Source organism: Pygocentrus nattereri, chromosome 5 (genome assembly GCF_015220715.1).
Source record: "Pygocentrus nattereri isolate fPygNat1 chromosome 5, fPygNat1.pri, whole genome shotgun sequence".
Taxonomy (NCBI): Eukaryota; Metazoa; Chordata; class Actinopteri; order Characiformes; family Serrasalmidae; genus Pygocentrus; species Pygocentrus nattereri.
The window spans coordinates 35,368,682-35,392,060 of NC_051215.1; the positions used below are offsets into that span (position 1 = coordinate 35,368,682).

The 23,379-nt window shown below is 38.2% G+C and overlaps 2 protein-coding genes across 8 annotated transcripts; one reads left to right on the forward strand and one right to left on the reverse strand.

Moving 5' to 3' along the window:
- Positions 1-623: 623 nt before the first annotated feature.
- si:dkey-196h17.9 lies at positions 624-6,088 on the forward strand. 2 transcript variants are annotated; one of them, XM_037538517.1, is made up of 10 exons: positions 624-885; positions 1,181-1,721; positions 2,051-2,270; positions 2,386-2,486; positions 2,661-2,759; positions 3,097-3,220; positions 3,483-3,599; positions 3,736-3,888; positions 4,449-4,573; positions 4,659-6,088. In XM_037538517.1, exons 1-10 carry the CDS (start codon positions 765-767, stop codon positions 4,813-4,815), a joined length of 1,758 nt encoding a protein of 585 aa, XP_037394414.1. In that variant the 5' UTR covers positions 624-764; the 3' UTR covers positions 4,816-6,088. The 2 variants fall into 2 exon arrangements, with proteins under 2 accessions (XP_037394414.1, XP_017577566.1); XM_017722077.2 differs by having other exon boundaries at positions 4,452-4,573.
- A 6,080-nt stretch (positions 6,089-12,168) lies between these two features.
- Positions 12,169-23,067, reverse strand: LOC119263453. Of its 6 annotated transcripts, none has more exons than XM_037538329.1 (13): positions 23,034-23,067; positions 21,435-21,628; positions 16,452-16,592; positions 15,563-16,223; positions 15,360-15,471; positions 15,139-15,243; positions 14,945-15,039; positions 14,722-14,814; positions 14,412-14,538; positions 14,052-14,177; positions 13,755-13,907; positions 12,652-12,773; positions 12,169-12,560 (listed from the first exon to the last, which is right to left on the reverse strand). In XM_037538329.1, the coding sequence occupies exons 2-13, from the start codon at positions 21,625-21,627 to the stop codon at positions 12,338-12,340; spliced, it is 2,151 nt and encodes a 716-aa protein (XP_037394226.1). In that variant the 5' UTR covers position 21,628; positions 23,034-23,067; the 3' UTR covers positions 12,169-12,337. The 6 variants fall into 6 exon arrangements, with proteins under 6 accessions (XP_037394226.1, XP_037394230.1, XP_037394229.1 ...); XM_037538333.1 differs by lacking the exon at positions 23,034-23,067 and adding an exon at positions 17,405-17,511 and having other exon boundaries at positions 21,435-21,564; XM_037538332.1 differs by lacking the exons at positions 21,435-21,628; positions 23,034-23,067 and adding exons at positions 17,405-17,511; positions 18,210-18,905.
- Positions 23,068-23,379: the final 312 nt, after the last annotated feature.

A 23,379-nucleotide genomic window follows, 5' to 3' on the forward strand; every position in this document is an offset into this window, starting at 1 on the left:
GACCAGAATCATATTTGCTTTCCTTTCTTTCCATAATAAAACGTACGGGCCTTCCTTTTAGATCTTTGTTTTGTAAAAGTTAATTCAGTTCTTCTTCAGGTTCAGTAATTTTGAAATTGTAAATTCCTACAAGAATCCTATACGGCCTGAATATCAAGTGATCCTAGTTTAAATACATTGCAATGACCTCAGTGCACATCTAATAAATAAGCTCAGATTTTTTACGTCATTAGTTTATATGCTTTTCATCTATGACTTGTACTTCCTCCAAATATATAATTTATGACATTCTGTTGCTGTAATGAAGAAAAAAGTCCCCTGGGACACCTGTTTCAGGACCACTGGTCCTTTTCTGGCAAACATAGGTGGAAAGTTAAACTGAACTTGAACTAAATGAGGATTTTTTTCCTCATTTAAACAGGTCTACTTTCTGTTTTCAGGGAAAACCCTTGCCTCTCCTTATACAGGGAAAGCCTGGGGAATTTTGTATTGGAAAGAAGAACAAAGGGAGTGTTAGGTTATTGGGAAAGTATAGTACTGCAGTTGTGGCTTGCATGAAGTGGGCGGGCCATTCATTCCTCTTTGGGGAATACCAGCACTGCACTGGCAAATATAAAAGAGCTCCTAGGAAACTGCCTGTGTGGTTGAACTTTGTCAGGTGGACTTTGTCATTAAAATCTTTACAGATCAAATTTAAACAGTAACATTGACACTGATATTAGACAGTCTGCTGTGGAGACAAAGAGAGCAAGAAACAGAAAAAAATGTCAAAGGTTTTGAAAACGCTCAATGATGCGTTGAAGAGAAGAAGTTGTTCAAGGGACAGAGACAGCAGCAAACCTCTGGTGAGCAACATGATCTCACAGCTCAATGAACTTATGGATGGTAAGACATTCCTTCATTTATTTGGAATTTAATATTTTTTAGGTGCTGCAAATGAATGAAAATGCTGTAGTCTTTGTAATGATGGAATTAAGGGCAGCTATTTGTTTAACTTGAAGCTTTGAATTGAAACAAATAATTTCAATGAAAATGAAGAATTACATACTTCTTTTGCATTGATTGCATAGTCATACCAGATGTAGCATTTGTGCATGAAAAAAAAAAAAAAACAAATTTCAAAAAACAGTGTTATGTCTCAGATGACAACCATAACCAAAAATACATTCGCCTCCAACAGGAGATTCTATAACACAAACCTGCCACCGCCTAAACAGTACAGACCAGTGTGGAACAGATCCTGAGATACAAGCTCAGGGTCCTGAAGATGAAGGTCAGAGGGTCCTGTCCATTCTCAGCAATGTTCTTCTAGGAGATTTAAGGTCCCAGGAGCTGAAGCAAGCTGCTGAGCAGGTTAAACAGTGGGCGAAAGTGAATGGTATCACACCTGAGGGAAAAGAGGGCAGTTACTCTCAAAACTGGTTGAGAGAGTATCTCAACATAATAGAAAAGTCTGTAGACAAACACTTTCCCGCTCTCCAACCAGAGGGGTCCAGAGACTCTCAGCTACAGACAGGGGAGTACCTGAAACTCGCTCTAAGTTTGGTGTGGAGCGAGGTGATTGGCTTAGTTCCTGTTTTGGAGAACTCAAGACTGCTGAGTTACCTGATTGACAGCTATAATCGCCGCCTCTTTGCTGTGTTGGACTTATTTGTGGACAGAAGTTCATCAGTGAAAGAGGTCTCAATCCTCTTAGTGTGGGTGAAGCAGACATACTTTAGGTAGGCACCAAAATAATTGTTGTTGTAAAATAAACTGTGATATTGCAAATTATCAAAGCCATATCAAAACAAAAACTCAAATTTTTAACTGTTTTTTTTTCAGATCCTTTGAAACATCACTTGCCCTTCACTTTGTAATTTCTTGATGAATGGACCAATAGAAATGATTCTGAATAAAATATCTGTACATTAACATGTATTGACGTTACTACGGAATTCATTCTTCTATAAAGTAACTATTTTTTGGGATATGAGATGTTGTTACAATGTTGACAGTGTACATTTAAAGCCACTTTGCACTACATCTCATTTCTTTACTTCCTTTTCAGTCATGGCTTTACAGGAAGCCCCAACATCCAGGACCATGTTCTCAGAGTATCTGACCCTCTGTTACTGACTGACTGGTTTGAGAAGTCAAAGCAGAGGTTCCTTACACTCCTTCAGAAGCACATCTCGACTGTGCTGCAGAACATCTTGCTTTACAGTGAGGCTCATCTTGATTGTAGAAATGAAGAAGATCTTATTAAAGTTTATCTGGATGTTATACAGGTACTAAAGGAGTTTTTTGGTCACATGTATTCCAAGGAATGCATGTCTACAAGATGTTGTTTATGCCTAAAAATTTATTTCATGTAAGTTTCTATCATTTTCTCTCTCTCTCCAGTGTCTGGATGCTGCTCTTCAGGGGTCAAAAATAATCAGCGAGACTCTGATGACCGCTGTTAAAAGTCTTTGTTATAATGAACTCCACACCTTTGTAGAGAGGTAAATGTTTTTATGTCATATTTAAAATATATAATTTAATATATTGAGCCAGATATTTAGGCACACAATCATCGACATACAATAACATATTATACAGTTCTACTACAGCATCCTGTATTTGATGCAAGACTGTGCTTAGATTTTTTAAAAATGATAACAGCTTTATCTTTTCAGGTATGTGAGTGATGAGAAGAAACAACTGGAGGCCCAGAAGTCCAATGAAACATATTCATTTCATCTCTTCAGGATAGTTGACACATGTAAGCACCTCCGGTGAGTTTGGATGGTGATCTGTTTGGCTGATCTGTTTATTTTTCCAAGGAAGTGAGGAAAATACATTAGAACTATAACAATACAATATGAGTTTTACTGTGGATGAGAAGAGTTGATTCCCTGTCTAGATAACTGCCTAAAAGCATGAAATATCTTTATGACAAGCAGTCCATGATAGAATTTCATTCTTTTGCACCTTATGTCTTATGTTTAGACATTTAAATATCTTAAAATATCTTGTTAATAACAGGAGTACAACTTCAAACGACTTTAACATGTAACCTGTGAGTTTATGTTTACAATAGATGTTTTTTGTCACGGTTTCCCTTTCCTGCAGGTCTTACTGTTTCAATATTTTGGATTCAAACAATGATACAAACTCACCCACTCTTAAGATGTTGGAGAACATGGAGGATCATGTTTCATCCATTGTACAGCAGTGGTTTGCAGGCCTGGCAGAGGTGTGTCTCAACTCTGTGATGTGTCAAATCATCAAAAAGTGCAGGATTGTAATATAATTCTCCAAACAACTGCTTTTTGTTTCTCTACTGTGATAGAAGCCACAAAAAAGCCATATGCAGGTTCATACTGCCTATTACAAATAACTATAACGGTTCTTATTAGATTTTGTGACCAGGTCTTTACTACCTTAGCACTCAGATTAATCATTTACAATAAATGTAATCTGAATTTTCAAAGACATTGTTTTCTTCACCATTTTAGGACCATCTAAAGAAGTATTTCAAGGAAAAGGACGTACACATATATAAACTAATGGACATGATTAAAAACGTGCTTGCACCTTTACCACTAAGGGAACAGGGAGAGAGAACAAAACAGGTAAAGATTCAGAATTTGAATTCTAAACATATGAGATGTTATTTTGAAGATATTTAATTGACAAATTCAGTGAATTTCACAGTATCATGTTTTTGTCACGTATCCAGCTCACAATCCAATCACTTCTGGTTTCTAGCACATTGTAAATGCAGCATACCAGGGTGTTACCAGAGCATACCTGCAATGTCTGATGCAGAGAAAGTGCAAACAGCTTGAAAGGAGATGGGGTGATGTTGACAAGAGGATGATGAGAGATGCTGAGCTTTTCCATTCCACCTTCACACAACTGGTAAAAACTGCAAGTTTTAAATGGCAGCATTTGCAAGTATAAATATTCTTAGAAGCTTTACGTGTTTAAATTCATTATGCAACCTTGTAAAAATTCAAAAATCAAATTCTTTTAAGTCCAAATGGAATTTCCAAGACAATTGATAAATATATGCAAATGATAAAACATATCACGATAGATATGCAATATATTTGAAATGTTCTTGTTCTCCAAAGAGAAAAGTCTTTGGAGTACTCATTCATGATAGGTTTAACATAGGGCTATTTGTCACAAATGCACATGTATTGAAAACCTAATATCTCCTATGAAATGACTACGTAGTGTTCCTCTCATGTTGTGTTGGACACCCAGAGCTTTTATTATATATCTAGGTTTGGCTGAAAATGATTCGTTCTGTGAATATATGACCAGTGTGACGAGTGTGACAATATGTCCTGTGTTCTCCTATTCATCAGTTAGTCCTTGTAGCAATTTGGATTTTAATCTGTGGTGTATACTGTATGTGATTGTGATCTACACTGTGATGTAAGGTGAATGTAATTTTACCTGTCTGTTTTAAGCAGAGTATCAGTGATGATGAGCAGAAAAATTTTCTGCTGAAGATGAGTGAGATTTTGAATTACAATGATACAAATTCTCTCAAGGTCAGCAGTGCAGAACTGTACAGAGACTTCCCTAAAGAGAGGTAAACTCAGTCTCACGTCTACTGACTGATTCTTCCTCACTGTCAAACTCAGTGTCAAAGATGGTTTGTCTGTAATGTCTTGCAGTGAGGAGCACCTACCTGCTCTACTGAAGTGGAAAAGGGGATTGTCAAAGCGACAGATGAAGGAAATAATGGTCGTGAGTCAGGAGGCCTGTCAAAACGGAGAACATATCACACCCTGTCGCCTGAAATATTGGAGCTGCTGTCTCTGCTGCGCATGAACACTGAAGTTTGATAGTGTCAGATACATCTGTACAGAAGGACAGTCAACCAGTCCATTTTAGACCAAAGACAGTTTTGTGTGTACAAGCTTGGGTTTCTTCAAGACTGTATAACTGAGGTATAGTGTACACATAAAGGATCGGCAGCAAGTTTCTCCAAAGCATCTTAGTATTAAGGTCATCTTAACTTATGGACAGAGTGTTTGAGGAGATGCTCACTCAAACTTTTAAGAATGATTTTTGTGCTAAGATGCTATCTAACCCTAACCCATATTTTCCATTGTAAAAAGGGAAATATAAAAGAGTTTACATCAGATCTGGAAAATAACATTTTCTGACATTCCAGTTATTAACTTATTTTTTTGTGTATTTTTTGCATACTGAAATGATTACGTTGATGGTACTGTGGCAACCGCAATGTTAGCAGACATTGTAAAATGTAAAAAGACATCCTCTACAATGTGACTGTGTGTAAGCTATTCTACTGAAGGAGAAGTCTAAAGCCCATTTACAAACGGCACACTCAAGGTCCTGCAATCCACATTTGTGCATGCATGTGAGGACCGCGAGGCTGTAGGGTGTCCCTTTTCTCATTCTGGCATTCAAAGGGCTGCCCTGTATGCACCCTTTAGTGATTCAAGTGGAGAAAAATATTCAGAAGTAAGTAAAGTGCTTTTTGATTAATACTTGTGCTTAATTTAACTTGTCACTGAGCTGTATTGTGCTTCTTCTCTGAATTCAGATTTTGTAGACAAGCAGTCATTTCATTTTTTAAAGTAAAGAGAATGGCCAATATGCCACACATGGCACAAGAAGAGCCTGCATGTCGCACAAGTCTACCTCAGTTGCACCCTCAGGGTCTCTTGCCCTGTAGGTCTGTAGTACATTGTTGAGATCACCAAAGTGTTGCCTTTGGGAAGGACTGCAGAGGGTGCCTTTTGGACTGGGCTTAACTGTTGTTTTGACATTTCCAACTTTGACCTGCCATATTCTTGAAGTGAGTCTTTCACTAGCCTTGCATTAAAACCTCTATTTAGAGTTTTCTTAACTTATGTCTATTTAAAATACCTAAGAGTTAAATTGTCACAACATGAACCATTCTTTGTATATTCATTTTTGTACTTTGTTTCGTTGTAGCTGCAGTCAGCATTGTGCAAAACTGCAGGCCTAAATTATTGGCAGCATGCTAACATGGTAGGATACACATTTTAGATACATTAGCCTTGGAGCATCATTGTAAAACCAAAGAAATAAAGTCAGGAGATCAAATGTATTTGGGCTGAGTGATAAATTTTGGGGTAAATTGTGTAAATCTGATTTTTGGTTAAACGTTACTGTAATTACCCAGGTTTATCCAAAATGGTGCTATACCCTGTTTTCCCCAAGTTACTCCTTGTAGTTTTTTCAATTTAACCACAATTCTTGTGTGTGTCACATCACAGCTGCAAGTTCTGGTACCTAGAAAACTTCCACTGTATGTTTTATAAATATGTGTGTATTTAAAGGTGTGCATGCAAACTATGATACTGACATTCTGAGTTTGATATGAAAATTTTGCATTGCAAAGATGTAAGTGAGCTGTAGGGAAAGTACAGTACTACTTCAGCACATTATGTATAGTGGGGAGGGCCAATGTTGCTGTATAAAAGACTCATGCTACCTTTAGAAGGTTTGTGTTGAAGACAAAGACAAAGGAAGCAAAAACAAAAAAAAGTCAAAGACTTTGAAAAAACTGATCCATAAATTGTAGAGAAAAAGGTGGACAGGTGATGAAGACAGCAGGAAACCTTTGGTGAGCAACGCAACTTCACAGCTCACTGAGCCTGTGGATGGTGAGACATCATTAATTTGGAATTTATACCTTCTAAGAACTGCAAGTGAAAGATTGACCTGTAGCCTTTGTAATGATAGATATAGAAACCACTCTTTGCCTTATATGTAGCTTTCCATCTATTGAAAATAAATGAAAAAGGTAGTTGATATAACATGTTCAGAGACCAAAAACGTTACATATGTCAGTGTCGTGATCATATCTTTTCTGGTCAGCCAGTGACATCCATGTCCTTTCTTCTGGCATCCTTGTTAAGTCACAGCAGAGGACACTTTGGTCACATAAGAGGACAATTTGTACTATATGATTTTGACCCAGCTGGCAGCAGTCACACTTTTAAAGTAGCTAAATGTTTTCACATACTTTTATAGACTTATAGAAACGTAATTCATTAAGAAGTAAGAGAAAGAATGATATTCTTTACAGCTGTCATATGTTTCTTAAGTGCAAATTTGTCATCTTGGTTTGGGGTATTCCCGCGACCCTGACGGAGAAGCGGCTTAGGAAATGGATGGATGGATGGATGGGTTTGGGGTATTAATCACATAGAGGGTATTCATGCAGCTGCCTGTTTACTGATGTTTTCCATGACAGTTGAGGACATTGCTATGTCTGACAAAATCAAATAGGTTCTTGAAGAATGATATGTTAGCTTAATCAAACTGACCCTTTAGAATAATGCCACAATATTTTAAAACTACAGTTTATGCTGTATTTTTTTCTTAATTTAAGAGCTTTAAGAAAAATACTATGAAAACCTCTTAGAAAGAAAAGAATATTAAATTAATCTGCTCCATATGAAAACATTTTTTAATTTTTAAAGAACATACCATTTTCATTTTATGCTGTTTTAATGAAAAAAAAATAGACAACATGTCAACCAAAGGTGACACTGACATGCATCCACTTGCCTCCAACAGGAGATTCTATAACACAAACCTGCCACCGCCTAAACAGTACAGACCAGTGTGGAACAGATTCTGAGATGCAAGCTCAGAATTCTGAAGATGAAGGTCAGAGGCTCCTGTCCACTCTCAGCAATGTTCTTCTAGGAGATTTAATGTCCCAGGAGCTGAAGCAAGCTGCTGAGCAGGTTAAACAGTGGGCGAAAGTGAATGGTATCGCACCCGAGGGAAAAGAGGGCAGTTACTCTCAAAACTGGTTGAGAGAGTATCTCAACATAATAGAAAAGTCTGTAGACAAACACTTTCCCGCTCTGCCACCAGAGGGGTCCAGAGACTCTCAGCTACAGACAGGGGAGTCCCTGACACATCTGAGTTTGGTGTGCAGCAAGGTGATTGGCTTAGTTCTTGTTTTGGAGAACTCAAGACTGCTGAGTTACCTGATTGACAGCTATAATTGCTGCCTTTTTGCTGTGTTGGACTTATTTGTGGACAGAAGTTCATCAGTGAAAGAGGTCTCAATCCTCCTAGTGTGGGTGAAACAGACATACTTTAGGTATGCACCAAAGTAATTACTGCTGTGTTATATTGTGTGATATTACAAATTCTCAAATTAGAATTTTTAAAAACACATTTTATATATATTTTATGTGATATAATATATATTTAAGAATGTTCAAATTATCAATTATTGTCATATCCAAACCAAGTAACTCAATTTCTTCATTGTTATTTTTTTCACTTCATTTGAAAAAGTATGTTATCATTTAATGAAGAATGGACCAATAGAATAAATTCTGAATAAAACCCTTTTATAGTGACATGCATTACAGTTAAGAAGAATTTGTGCTTCTTTTATAAAGTAACTATTTTTGGGATATCATTTCTTTAATTCCTTTCCAGTCATGGCTTTACAGGAAGCCCCAACATCCAGGACCATGTTCTCAGAGTATCTGACCCTCTGTTACTGACTGACTGGTTTGAGAAGTCAAAGCAGAGGTTCCTTACACTCCTTCAGAAGCACATCTCGACTGTGCTCCAGAACATCCTGCTGTACAGTGAGGCTCATCTTGATTGTAGAAATGAAGAGGGTCTTATTAAGGTTCAGCTGGATGTTATGCAGGTACGAAAGGAGGAGAGATTCTCATGTCCAGAATAAACTATCTAACAAAGGATTTCAGATATTTCAAGCATTTTCTCTCTCTCTCTAGTGTCTAGATGCTGCTCTTAAGTGCACAGAAATAATCAGCGACACCCTGGTAACTGCTGTTCAACAACTTTGCTGTGATGAACTCCACACCTTTGTAGAGAGGTTCATTTGTCATTTCTAATATTGAAGTCGGATATACAGACACAGAATCAATTACAATTACATACTGCATTATCCTGTACTTGCTACAGGACTTGTTTTCTGTTTTTCAAAATGATAACAGCCGTATCTTTTCAGGTATGTGAATGATGAGAAGAAACATCTGGAGGCCCAGAAGTCCAATGAAACATATTCATTTCATCTCTTCAGGATAATTGACATGTGTAAGCACCTCCGGTGAGTTTGGAAGGTGATCTGCAAAACAAAACAATGATGCATATGAAGATGGCACTGTTAGGTCATGGGAATATTTGTTTAACTGATTTGTTGATATATTTATTTATTTTCCACAAAGAACTGGAAAAAGAACATTTTACCTGCAGCAGAACAGACTGAGCTTGCCAATGAGATAATAATAGCTGACTTCCTGTCATCGTAAAATATCTTTCTGATGACAAGCTTTTGTTTTGTTTACAAGTTCTGCACATACTCATGTGCATGAAGTACATGTAACCTGTGAGTTTATGTTTGTAATACATTTTTTTGTCATGGTTTCCCTTTCCTGCAGGTCTTACTGTTTCAATATTTTGGATTCAAACAATGATACAAACTCACCCAATCTCATGATGTTGGGGAACATGGAGGATCATGTTTCATCCATTGTACAGCAGTGGTTTGCAGGCCTGACAGAGGTGTGTCTCAACTCTGTGATGTGTCAAATCATCAAAAAGTGCAGGATTGTAATATAATTCTCCAAACAACCGTTTCTCTACTGTGATAGAAGCCACAAAAAAGCCATATGCAGGTTCATACTGCCTATTACAAATAACTAAAGTGGTTCTTATTAGATTTTGTGACCAGGTCTTTACTACCTTAGCACTCAGATTAATCATTTACAATAAATGTAATCTGAATTTTCAAAGACATTGTTTTCTCCACCATTTTAGGACCATCTAAAGAGGTATTTCTAAGAAAAGGACATACACATATACAAACTAATGGACATGATTAAAATGTGTTTGCACCTTTACCACTAAGGTAACAGGGATAGAGAACAAAACAAGATAATTTATCGACAAATTCAGTGAATTGTCAGGGTTTTTCCAGCTCAAAACAACTCACTCTCCAACCACTTCTCTGTTTTCTAGCACATTGTAAATGCAGCATACCAGAGTGTTACCAGAGCATACCTGCAATGTCTGATACAGAGAAAGTGCAAACAGCTTGAAATGAGATGGGGTGATATTGACAACAGGGTGATGAGAGATGCGGAACTCTACCTTCACACAACTGGTAAACACTGAAAATGTGAGTGTTTCCCTGCACTGAATCCGAAAACTCAAAAGTCCTTGTGATGAATGTTGTAATCTCTCACTGGTAGCTGTTTTGAGAAATATTTTTTAAATAAACTAATTACCAAACAAACATTTCCCCATACATGAGTTTTACTTGAAATTTAGTGAACTATTTCACTACATGAATATAACCACATGAAGACCAAAAGAGGAATATCTAATTCTATAATGAAATGGAAAGAATGTCTATCAATAAAGTATAATTATCAACTGACTACTTCTTATAGCAATTTACACTTTAAAATGTAATGTATACTGTATGTCACTGTAATGCACACTATGATGTAATTTAAAGTGAATGTCATTTTTACCCATTTGATTTAAGCAGAGTGTCAGTGATGATGAGCAGAAAATGTTTCTGTTGAAGATGAGTGAGATTTTGGGGTGCAGTGATATAAATGTTCTCATGCTCATCTGTGCAGCCCTGTACAGAGACTTCCCTAAAGAGAGGTAAACAGTCTCACTTCTACTTACTGACCCTTACTCACTGTCAATAATCAACGCTGAGCTTTGTTCAGTTTATGTTTTTAATCCATAGAACCGTAATTCAGAGATGGTTTGTCTGTAATGTCTTGCAGTGAGGAGCACCTGCCTGCTCTCCTGAAGTGGAAAAGGGGATTGTCAAAGCAACAGATGAAGAAAATACTGGACGTGAGTCAGAAGGCCTTTCAAAACAAAGGACACATCACACCCAGTTGCCTGAAATATTGGAGCTGCTGTCTTGGCTACACATGAATTGTGCAGTTTGATAGTGGCAGACAGATCTGTACAGATGGACAATCATCCAGTCCATTTCTCTTGGAAAATTGAGAAAGTTTTCAGATTTACAAATATGCTGCTGCATATAGTAAAGATTTTCAGAGATGTCCTGGGCAAAGTTATAGTTGCTAGGCTATGAAGGACCAACTGGGTGAGCCAGTTTGCTGCAGCGCCACGCTGAGCCAGACCAGAGATGCATCTCTAGTTAGCTAAGAATACCAAAGACAGATGTTCACTGATTGTAGATGGAGCAGCTAAACAGTGACCTTTCCCTGAATCTGTATTTGAGTGTCGATTTTTCACCAGTGGACAGCATAACATTGTATGTTATTTTTATGGACCCCCAGAATTTTGAGTTTTAGATATTCAGGGGATCCAAGAGGTTAATTAAGGGGTACCAGACCCCCCAGGACCCCCTGTAATTCATACCTTGAATGTATTATAAAAATGAAACTTATAACTGTCAGTACATAATACTCAATATAGTAGCACATCAAGGGGGCAAAGCACATTATCTCACTGAACTGAATGAAGTGAGCCCATAATGAGGCCTGTCCAATAGGAATATCCCTTACCTGTCCTGCTGTTTGACAAGCTAAAACTCTGGCTTTTCTAGGTGACTGATAATCCTGCTATGTGGAATTCCCTACAAATTGATATGCTCCAGCTGTTTTTCATTCTGCAGAAAGTACCTTGTAATCTACCACTAATCACCTATTCTACAAAATCCATCTCTTCCTGTACTGGATGTGTAAATCGTTCAGGGAAGCTATGCTGGAAGTAGTGTTGCAAGTCAGAAAACAGCCCTTGTTTGTAACAGTAGCAGTGTCTTTCCTGTGATTGTATACTGCAGGTTTTTTCACCACTGACTAAGCATTCCACAGTTAAACGTAAGCTGTTTGGGATGTTGTTGCCTAGCTCATAAGAGCTGGAACTGAGCCTGATGTAGTTATAAAGGAAACTCCCGTGTAATCTAATTTCCGATTTCCAGTTACCTGTTTGAAGTTTGGTTTTTTTTCCCACCAGCCTATTGGCACACTCCAAAACAGATAAGAAAGATATTAGTCCATGGGCCAATGCCTGGTAAATTCATAATTCAATGCATAGGACCACAATTTATATAATATGTCATAATAATTCATAGCATTAATCACCACACTAAAGCAGACTAAGAGTATTCATAAAAGCTGACTGGGATGATTCTTCTGTTTTTTTATTAGTTTAGGATGATGGGAAAGTAATTCCAGACAGTACAGATTTTACAACTGTTTCAGTCCAAATGAATATCAGAATATCACAAATACTTATACACAAATATACACAAATACTTATACACAAATAAAAAAATACAAAAAGCATTGAAACTTTAAATACAACTCAGCATGTGGCCAAGGGACTGTTGTGCAGTGCATCTAACAAACACTTTAGAGAAGAAATCTCTGCTTGAGTAGAGTGGATCCTGCTCCTGATGATCAGTTTCTACTGGTGTGTTTGGCTCCCGTAACTCTGAGAAAGTCTCCTTGATCATTCTGAGCTCTGCGGTAGAGAGGGTCGGCCTGTGATGCAGCCAGGCGCAGACATGAGCTTCGCTGTAAAGGCCAAAGATCAGATCAACTTTTGTTTCCAAAGTGCAAAGGTTATATTTAACCTAAATGTGATAAAATTTTGGGGAATTTGTACCAGAAGTCAGGGTAGCTTTTGGATAGATTCGCAAGCTCTAATTCAATAGTGTGTAGCTCTTTCAGTGTCAACAGATCAGCAAGACTTTCCAGGATGTCTTTCAGATCATCCATTCTTGACCCCTGTTCATGAAATCAAATAAAATGGAATGAATCAATCAATCCATCAATCAACCCATATACAGTATACTATATATTATACATCCAATTCCTGTGTCTTTTAACAATCACACATCTACATCTAGATGGTGCTGCATATTAAGTTTAACTGAGGTTTATCTGAAACCAAACATGGTTTTACTGAGGTTTATGACAAGATAACGGTAATTGGAGCATATTTTCAGCTTGTTTATTTTAATATTCCGTACTTATAGGCCAATATACATTCTGTTATAATGTTTTTCTGGCTTATTCTCACTTAATGCTATATTTGCCTATTTAAATGCATAATGTGGTACCACACTCACCTATAGGAATTCTTAATCACTGCATCATTAATAAGGGCTTTTTCTAAATGTGTTTTTCAGAGAAGCTATTTATAATAGTCACGTCAAGTCATTCCATCTGCTCAATATCATTCAGTTTCATGTCGCCTAATAATTAAAAAATGCCATGGATACTTCTCAGAGTGAGTTTAAGTTCAAGCTGATGTGCTGTTAATTACAAATATCTTACAAATTGAGGCCCAGTGACATGTAATGATTCTGTGTAATTTACTTTGCTGTGTTAGGTTAAGGCTGAAATAAGTCTGATCCACATGTACCAGTGCAACACACGCTAACACACCAGCACCACGTTAGTGTCACTGCAGCAGTGAGAATGATCCACCACCCAAATAATACCTGTGTGCTCCTGTGGGTGTCATGACCATTAAAGAAAGAGTGTATAGGGTGGCTAAAAAGTATGCAGAGAAACAGAGGGATCTACAGTTTTTAGAACTACAAAGTGCACCTACTATATGGAGAGTGAAGCTGAATATACAATGGAGAACAAGTGTAGAAACAATGTAGCTTTACTTAATGAGGTGGCCTGGCATTGTATGATTTGTACATTTTTCCTGACACTGCAAATTAAAGAGAGAGAGAAAAAGAGAGAGATACTTACAGCTTCAATAAAAAGGGTGTGTATTCTCTGGTTGTTGTCACGTAATGCTTCAGCTGCCTGTTGTATATTCGCTTTTCCAAGTTTGATCTTCTTCTTCATCAGTGTCCTTACATACTCTGCTAGCACTTCTTTGTGAAGATGACTGAGCAAATCCTGTCAATCAATCAATCAATCAATCAATCAATCAATCAATCAATCAATCAATCAATCAATTAATCAATATGCCTCCATCAGTCCATCCCACATACATGCAAAAGTATTTTCATGTATTTGTTAATAAAGCTGCACGCTCTGTACCTGAAGGCATGTTTTGTCCAAGTCAGTAAGTTTCTGAATGTGCGTGTCCACTCCTTCAAGCAGCTCACCACATACATGTTCACTGTGTTTGAGCCACTCACTAGTACCTAGTTTGGCATACGTTCCCTGTGGAAGTAAACAAACACATGAACAGGTTACCATTTTGTCTTCTACAGGTCACAACAAGTGAATTAACATCAAAAACAAGAAACGATGCCCGCTACAGAATGAGTACTGATAAATAAAGGAAATAACCAATAAAAGAGGTAAAACAATGTAAACTGCAGTTAGATGCAAATCACCAGGGGTAACTAATAAATCAGTTAAATATAAAAAAAGCATTAATTAGGTCTGACTTACCTTCAAATCTTTATGGACAGACTTGGTGAAATAGCCATGGCAAAGTTCTCTTATGCTGACCAGCAAACTCCTACAGTCAGACTTGAGATGTGCAGGAAAGAGTTCTTGATTTGTTGTTATATATTCCCTGAGGATAAAACAACAAGTCTTACACAGGAATCATCTCACAGATATGATTTAAAACTGAAAATCTCAGAAAAGAGTTCTTGATTCACTGTTATGTATTCCCTGAGGATCGAATTTTACACAAGGACCATGTAAAAAATGATTAAATGCTAAAAATCTTCAAGATCTATTTCTGGATGCTCACCTGAGTTGTCTGATACACAGAAGGTTGGCCTTCAGTACAGTGTCAGTGTTCCCCTGATTATCCTCTGTCACATTCTTAAGGTAATCTTGGTAACTGAAAAGAAGAAAAAATATCAGAAACATGTCTAAAGCAAGTTTGACTGACTTTAAAAATGTAAAGTATGATGTATGAAACTGTAACACAAGAAATATTTAAAACCAGGCCCCAGAAATTAGCAACTCACCTAATGAGGAATTCTTTAATCTGGTGTGTGATCCTTTGAGACTTTGAACAAGAGCCCAGCACTTTCTGTGCTGACGTTATAGCATCATGGACACACTGCCAGAGAAAGACAGAAAGTTTTTTGAGTCACACAATCACTGTACACAGCACTGCTTTTTCCTATTGCGCTGCAATTCACTGTACATTCCATCATACCTTTATCACATCAATGGCCAGGCAGCTGAAGTAGCATCCATCCCTCAATTCAGGCTCAGCTTTCTCCTTTTTTAAAATATTTAGGCACCATGTCTGGAGTGTGTCCTTGGAACATAAATAAAAAGAAAAAACAAAGATCAAAACACATACAAGTCAGAAGATCTCAGGAGCTGAGTAATTAAGTATGAGAACTGTTTAAGAGATTTTAAATGATAATATACCTCTATTTGGGTCAAACACTGCTCCTCCAGTGGTTCAAACATGTTTGCAGGCAGGAGTGCTTCAAGTTGCTCATATTCAATAACCCCTTTAAGCTCTTTACACCTCAAGATACTACAAAAAAGCAGAGCATGGCTCAGTAACTGAATACACAGTTCATGAGTTAGAGGTATAAAATGCCACAACATGAGTTCTCCTGTCTTACCTGGGATAATGTATGTTCACCCACTGCAGCACATGTGAGCAGTCGGCATCACTGAGTCCATAGTCAGCAATTTCTCTGAGTGTAGCACAAAATTCCTGATGGTATAATTTGGCATACAGTTGGCACACATTCTCTCCTGGGTAGCAGCTCCTCACATGTTCTGCAATGTGTAGCAGGTCCTCCTTAATTTGTTTACCTTTGCCTGTGATTTCTTTTTGAACTGAAGATTTAATGTCAGTATTGGAGTCTAACTTTGCCTCCTCCATTCGCCGCTGAACCATATTCTGAAGCAGAGAGTCGTGCGTCTGCCTGCAGCACCGAGGCCTCCATGGAGGGCACTCTTTTTCTGCCACCCCTTCCCATCTCCTGTCCTGCTCCTCCTCTTGTTGTATGACCAGGACTGCTTGTTTTAGCACCTCTTTCTCATTCTCTGTTTGGACTTCTAGGGAATTCCCCAATGTCAACCATACCTCCTCCAAAAGCTCTTCAAAGTCTTTCCTTAGATTTTCTTTGTTATCCTCCTCTTCCTCCACCAGACTCTTGCTGGATCCCACCCCATCTTGTTTCACTGAAAACAGACGCTCCTCGCGGTTTATCAGTTGCTTCCCTGCCACTGCAAAGTGCTGCTCTTTTAGGTTCTGTTTGAAAGTCAAAGGAATCTCTGAAATGTACAAAAATAAAGACAATTAATTTGGACACCAGGACAACTTGAACATTCACAGTGTGCACCTAACACTTAACAGCAGTTAAATAACACAAAACTATACATGATATATGTGTAAAATATCAGTGTAAACAACATAAAACCTTTATATATTAACAGATACTTGGCTAAACTATTGACATCTTATTGTTGTCATGAATTAGATGAGTGGTAAAGTTTTTACACCTTCAGGTTGGATGTTTTTACGCTGTTGTTGCGAGTTCTTTTTAAAAGGTAAATTTAGTTTTGGAATTTTTTTTTTAAATTTGGATTTAGATGATGAGATGGGTCTGTCTTCAGCAGATGGTGGTTCAACAGTCATCTTCCCTTCAAGACAGAAAGAGTTAAATGAAAACATTTAAATAGTCACATTAACATCCACAGGTTGTGATAATGTTTATACAACACTTTAAACAGGGGTGTCTAATGACATCGTACCTGATATGTATGTAGAACTACATTATGAAAGCTTACTTTTGTGCCAAGTTATCTGTTTGGGTCAGCTGCTAAAGATGCTCTGGAATGTTGCACACCAACAAATGGGTGTTCCTCAAACTGCACAATTCTGCCCTCCCCAGCGACAAATGCAATAGTGGGAATGACTGTCTTTACAGGGCATGGCCTCACCCATGCAGAGGGTACACAGCTACCCCCTGAAAGACCCTGGCACTATTCATCGGCAGCAAGCCTAAACGCATTGGCCCCCTTTAGATCAAAACCTGGACGCACCTCTTGCTGATGGTCATAGGCCATCAGTTGGACTGTATTTAGAGTCCCAATTTGCAGCATGTGCCTCGACTACTCAACTTAATGGGTTCTTGCAACTCTGTCAAAAGACTACTGACTCCAGTTCAGATAGCCCCGTCCCCACGGCTGCTTCAGTCAAACAACTGTGAGAAGTTCAGTGCAGGCTGCTGGCTTGCAGGCCAAAATAGACTCCCTTTTGGCACAAGGTGGCATAAAGGAGGTAGGGTTAATTTTTTTCTCTCGCGCCCATGAAGAACAGTGGATTTCATCCAGTTCTACACCTATGGGAGCTAAATCATTATCTCAAAAATCTCCCATTCAAGATGTTACACACAGTAGATGTTGTGAAAGAACCCAAAAAAGTGGTTTATGACACTTTACATAATGCTTACTTTTAAGTTTGCTTTCCAGGACCATCTCTTCCAGTTGAAGGTCCTCAGCTTTGGCCTGTTCTAAGCTCCAAGAGTTTTTTCCAGTTGCATGCAGGTAACTCTGTCCCCTTTAAAGGATGCAGGTATGAAAAGTTTGCCCTACTAGGATGATTGGCAGGTATGCTCCCCTAGTCATGAATATACTTTGGCAGACATCAGTGCATTACAACTCCTTATTAGGTCATTGATTAGTAGAAATGCTACTAATCTCAAGCCAAACCACTTAGTTTATAGGTTTGGTTTTGGATTCTCAATCCATGACTGCAACATTGTTGCCATGGCACACAGAGGACATTTTGAAGCTGGTGGCGCAAATTCACCTGAGACACTGTGTTCACTACAGCCTGCTCTACCTCATTTCATATCAAGGTTACAGAGTCATCATGTCCTAATTTGTCCCGACAACAAAATGGCAGTATTCAGTATCAACCACCAGGGTAGTACCCATTATCTATTGGTTCTACACTTGACACATCATATACTGAAATGGACATTCCTCAGATTAGCCTCCCTAAAGGCAGATCATCTACCAGGAGTTCTAAACCCAGTAGCTGACTCCTTGTCAAGGAGCCTGAATCCAAGCATGGTGTGTCAGATTTGAGCCACTATGCTGAAGCATCTGTGGACCTTTTTGCCATCAAGGATACCACACACTGTCCACAGACAAGGAGAAAGCAATGGGCCTGGATGCACTGGTGTATGATTAGCCAAATTGCCTACGATTGCATTACCTCCAATTCCTCTTCTGTTGAATGTGTTTACTCACCAACACAGCCATCAGCTTCTCTTGGTAGCCCCACAATGGCCAGGTGGACCTTGGTTTGTACTACTCCACTCACTTCAACACACTAGTCCTAGGCCCTTGCTGAAGAGGGCAGATTCCCTGTCTCAAATGGGGGAGGGTAAGGCACCCTCACCTGCAATGCCTCCAATTATGGGTGTGGCTTCTGGGCCCAGTGACTCCCTTTGAAGACTGTGACCCTGCAGTGTAAACTCCTATTGAGAATGTGAGGACTCTATAAACAAGACCACTGCATGCAGCGCACTGAGCTCTTATAGTGATATTTCTCCAACAGCTTCTAGATGAAGGCAGATCACCTTCCATAGTTATTGTAGGTAGTTGCCATATCTACTAGGCATGCAGAAGTGGACAGCTCGGTCCACAGACTGGTCTGTAGTTTTCTCAAAGGTGCAAGAATCTGAATCTCATGTTAAATCACAAATCATAGGTCTTATATCTCATGCTAAATCTTATGTTTCTTTTATCCATCTGCACATATGGACACCTTACTGTACATATTGCACTTTCTGCACACCTGATTATGCATCTTGCACATCTGGACACTCCAAGCTGGACATTTTATTTTGGTACCAATATCTGCACATATTTATCCAGTATTGTTGTTATGTGCCTCCTTGTACAGTCATTATTGATGATTGTTCTATTTTTGTATTTGTATATATGTCTGTAAATTTGTATATATGCCTATTTATATTTAATTATTCTTCCTGTTATATTGTTTACATCCTCATTACTATTACTGTCCTGTGTTGTGTGACTGCTGCTGGCTGCTAAATGTCCTTCGGGATCAATAAAGCATGTATGTATGTATGCATCTATCTATCTATCTATCTATCTATCTATCTATCTATCTATCTATCTATCTATCTATCTATCTATCTATCTATCTATCTATCCATCCATCCATCCATCCATCCATCCATCCATCCATCCATCCATCTATCTATCTAAAGACACCTCCAGCCATACAGGACAATATATAGCCCCCAGTGCGACCTACACAGGGTATTACATTCATTGTGCACATCCTCTTTTGAAACACTACTTCAGGTGGACTTAACAGGTCCCACTTAAGACAGCTTTCATACTAGCAATAATATCTGCAGCTTGGTGAATGGAACTAACTTTCTGTTAACCCTACCTCTTTGTGGTGGAAACCAGGCTGTTTCGATGTCAGCTTGTGGTCTAATCCATCCTTTCTGTTGAAAGTTATGTCACCATTCTTTGTCACCCAAAATCTATTGATTTGTCAGCTTACATGGATTTCTGATGACCGACACTCATTTTTATGCCCTATTTGAGCACTCAAGCATTACGTGGCAATGACAGAGTCAATCTGTTACACAAACACAGCTGGTGCCCCATACACAACAAGCAAGTGTTCCACTCTCACCATATGAGGTAGCTCAAGTCAAATGAGTTGAAGAGGCTTATAAAACAGCTTCTACACCCCCAAATAATGTGGAATGCCACTCCAGGGGCTTCTCAGCATCATGGGTTGCTCTTTGAGGGGTCCTGACATTTGTACATCTGCATCCTTGTCATCTTTGTGCAATTTCACAAGATTTTATAGGATCCATGTGGCCTCAACTACAGACTTGATTGCTTCAGTTCTATCAGTAGTCATATGTAGACTAAGTTGCCCTCTGGCAGTCAGGAGGCATGAAACAATGTTAGTTAAGAATATAACTGTGGCTCCATAAATGCTGGATGACCGCCAATTCACTCATCACTCGGATGCTGCATGGTGGTAAGAAGTTTTCTGAGGAAGAATGATATGTCACAATGTTTGGTGTAGTGCAGACTATCTATAGGCTAAAACCCTCAGCAAACTTCTCAGAGAAACCATGTTTCTCTGGCTTCAACAAACAATATGATGTAATTGCATTTCTGTGCAACAATCACAGGCATCAAGCAGCAGCTTTGCTTGCTTTGGCAGCTGGGCGAATTCTACGAATAAAAAGACTATGTGATAGAGCATATGACTAAAAAAACATGCCATGAAACAAAGATGGACAGCTTTAAAAAGCATCTTTTAGACCAGGAATGAAAGTATCCTCATGAGACATTGCGTCACCATCATTCTAAACTGACCATCTTAAAACCTTGATCTCTTTAAAGGTCTCAAGCACCACCTGCGTCTTTCTGTTTTCTCCTTTGTTTCATAAAGACAGTTTAGTAAAAACAGTTTTCATCCTCTTCTTCTTCAAACTAAAACTCTAATAGAATTGTTTTTCAGTAATTATGGAACTCATCATAAAATCTTCCACTTTTGGCCTGACAATTTAGTGAAATACAGGTTCCTCATAAACTCTGAACAGCAATTCTGTTGCATTCAGATTTTTTTACTTAATGTTTTTCAATAGTTAACAGCACGAAAACTGTGACACATTTTTGTGGAATCAAAGATATCCTTCTCACATCTCTATATAAAGATATACTTCTCACAAAATGGCTAATGCTGACATTGGGTGAGCATTTTGGAAAAATTAAGCGAGCACAAAGTTTCTCACTACCTCATTGAGCAGCTGGAACATTATGAGAGCTTTCACATGTACATGTGAACACGGAAGTTTGTAACATCTGCTACTTTTGGAGATGCTAACAGGAAGCAGAAGGCAGACAATCTGAGGTTTCCCTCTCTCAGTCTACACAGAATTTCTCTCTCTCTCTCTCTCTCTCTCTCTCTCTCTCATATATATATATATATATATATATATATATGTATACACACACACACACACACACACACACTGTTAGAACTCTGCAAGTATATTTTCACTCATCAAGGTACAAATGTTCCCTCAAAGGTACAACAGCAGTTTTAAAGTCCAATTGTGTACCTTAAATAAATTTTCCGAGATGAAAAGTACATATATATATATTCTATTTTAATAGAATAAAAATATTCTATCTAATTTCTATGGATTATGGTACAATTATGCTCCCTGACTAAAGGTACTGAGACGTACCCTTGAGAGCACTACTCCAGTGATAAGCGGGGTACTGGCCCAGTGACGGTGTCATACCTTTGTTTCTGAGAGTGCACAGTCTGCACAGACAAATGTGTAATAGTGCAGAACATATTGCAATCAGTCCAAGAATTCTTTTCTCATGTAATGTTATGTTTGGCCCCTACATTAACATTTAGCTTTTAATTTGGTGTTTAACAAAGTAAAATGGTTTTACTTGGTGTGTTAGGAGGCTCCAAGTTGGATGCTGGTCTGGTGCCATCGGTCTTACAATCTTCGTTTTCTCTTCTTTTTTTTTTGCCAAGTAGAATCGAGAAGGTCGGAACTGACATTTTTATACTCCTGTTTTCAGAAGTGGGTGACTTCTGCAAGCCAGTATCTTGGCACTTGCTATCTTCACTCTCTGCCATCCTGTCACAAACAACATCACAGACAAGACACTTCAAATGAAATTTCACCATTCTATCTATCTATCTATCTGTCTGTCTGTCCGTCCGTCCGTCCGTCCGTCCGTTTGTGTATCAGTGATGAAGCTTCTCTGTGTCTTGTTTATTAAATATACAATGTACATCAGGATTCATGCCATCTGCAAACCAACGCCTTTTCACTGCAGTGGAAGAGTGTGTTGTGTAGCAACTCCATGTCACTTGACACAATATTTTCAAACAGTTTTGAAAATGAGTCTGAAGTATGTTAGAAAATCTGTAAACTGCATATTGCTGTCACACTTACGCCTGCAACTTCCCTAATTGTCACAAGAGATTTCTTTGTTTCCATGTTTTACATGCATATGTCACTGATTTTAGTTGATTGCTCTTGTTATACCACGTCAGTAACCACTGCGTTTGTATTGTTCTTGCATTTCTGTCTTTGTTCTACTGTTTTGAGTAATAACAAAATATTTAGTAGCCCAACATCTTGTGAACTAAGTCACCCGATGTTTTAATAGACCTTACTGTAAACACGTGCATTCATCAGCTTGGGATACTACAAGCAGTTCCCAAAGCCACGTTCACATACTTTACAAATAAAAACAAGGCGTTTTTCATCATTACAGGGATGTTTTCTTAACTCAACATACCACCAGGACACTTAAGGCACTTTTTGATAATGTTTTTATTAAAATAAGTGCTCAATCATCTAAAATGTTATTTTCCCACCTCAGCCTGTCAAATCAGATTCTATACGAGTTTTTCTGAAATGTACAGCCTTTTGTGGCACATGTTACCAGTTTTTATGGAGATGTATAAATGGTATTGAAAAGCCTGTACATGGAAATAATTGTTTTCTAGGAGAAGAATAATTGTTTACAGGAGAAGAAAAAATTACATTACTTTTAAAGTCATTTTAGGCTGTTTCTTTTTGTCCATTCATCATGAACTTTACACACAATATAAAGGACAACAGGCATTTTCAGAATTTTTTAACAACTGAAAAAACAACAAAATTTGAGATACAAGGTTTTGCTCCATCAGCAGCTACATACATATTTCTTTATATATAAAGAAAAAAGTCTGTTGGGTCTCCCGCACACTTCCTAAACGTTAACTCCAACTTCCCAACACATTTGCAAGCTGTCGGAGGTGCATACATCCTTTTGATTCTCTCTCAGCTCTTTTCCATTGTTACCTTTTACACATCGCACATGGCTCCATCATGGATAATATCCGATTACACCACCGAATCGCCCAGGCCAATAAACCCTGTACCCTTACTCTGTCTCAGTAAGGACCAGCCTTTCATTTTTAAAAAGCCCTAAAGCAAGAAAACCAGATTACACCAGATTACATACAAATATAGAACCATAAAACCTTACCTGAGACGCGTTCAGAGACATGTGAGTTACTTTCACTTTCATTCGCTTCAGAAAACATTTCCTTCTATAAGATAAACAACGACGTCAAGACAAGGCAAAGGTGTGATATTCTGGAATCTATACAGTTAGAATAAATCAAGCATGTGTTAAAATATCGCCATACAGGACATGCAAAACTGCATCAAGAGCAAAACGAAATTCTGTGCATTTTGTTAATCATTTTATTTGTCTTTAGCACTGTTCATTCATGACAGAACCGGAGGTCATCAAGACTGACAGAAAAAGTCTACTAAAAAAGTAACTGCCAGTTAAGGTACCACTGACGAGGAGTTCCAATAAGAACAGT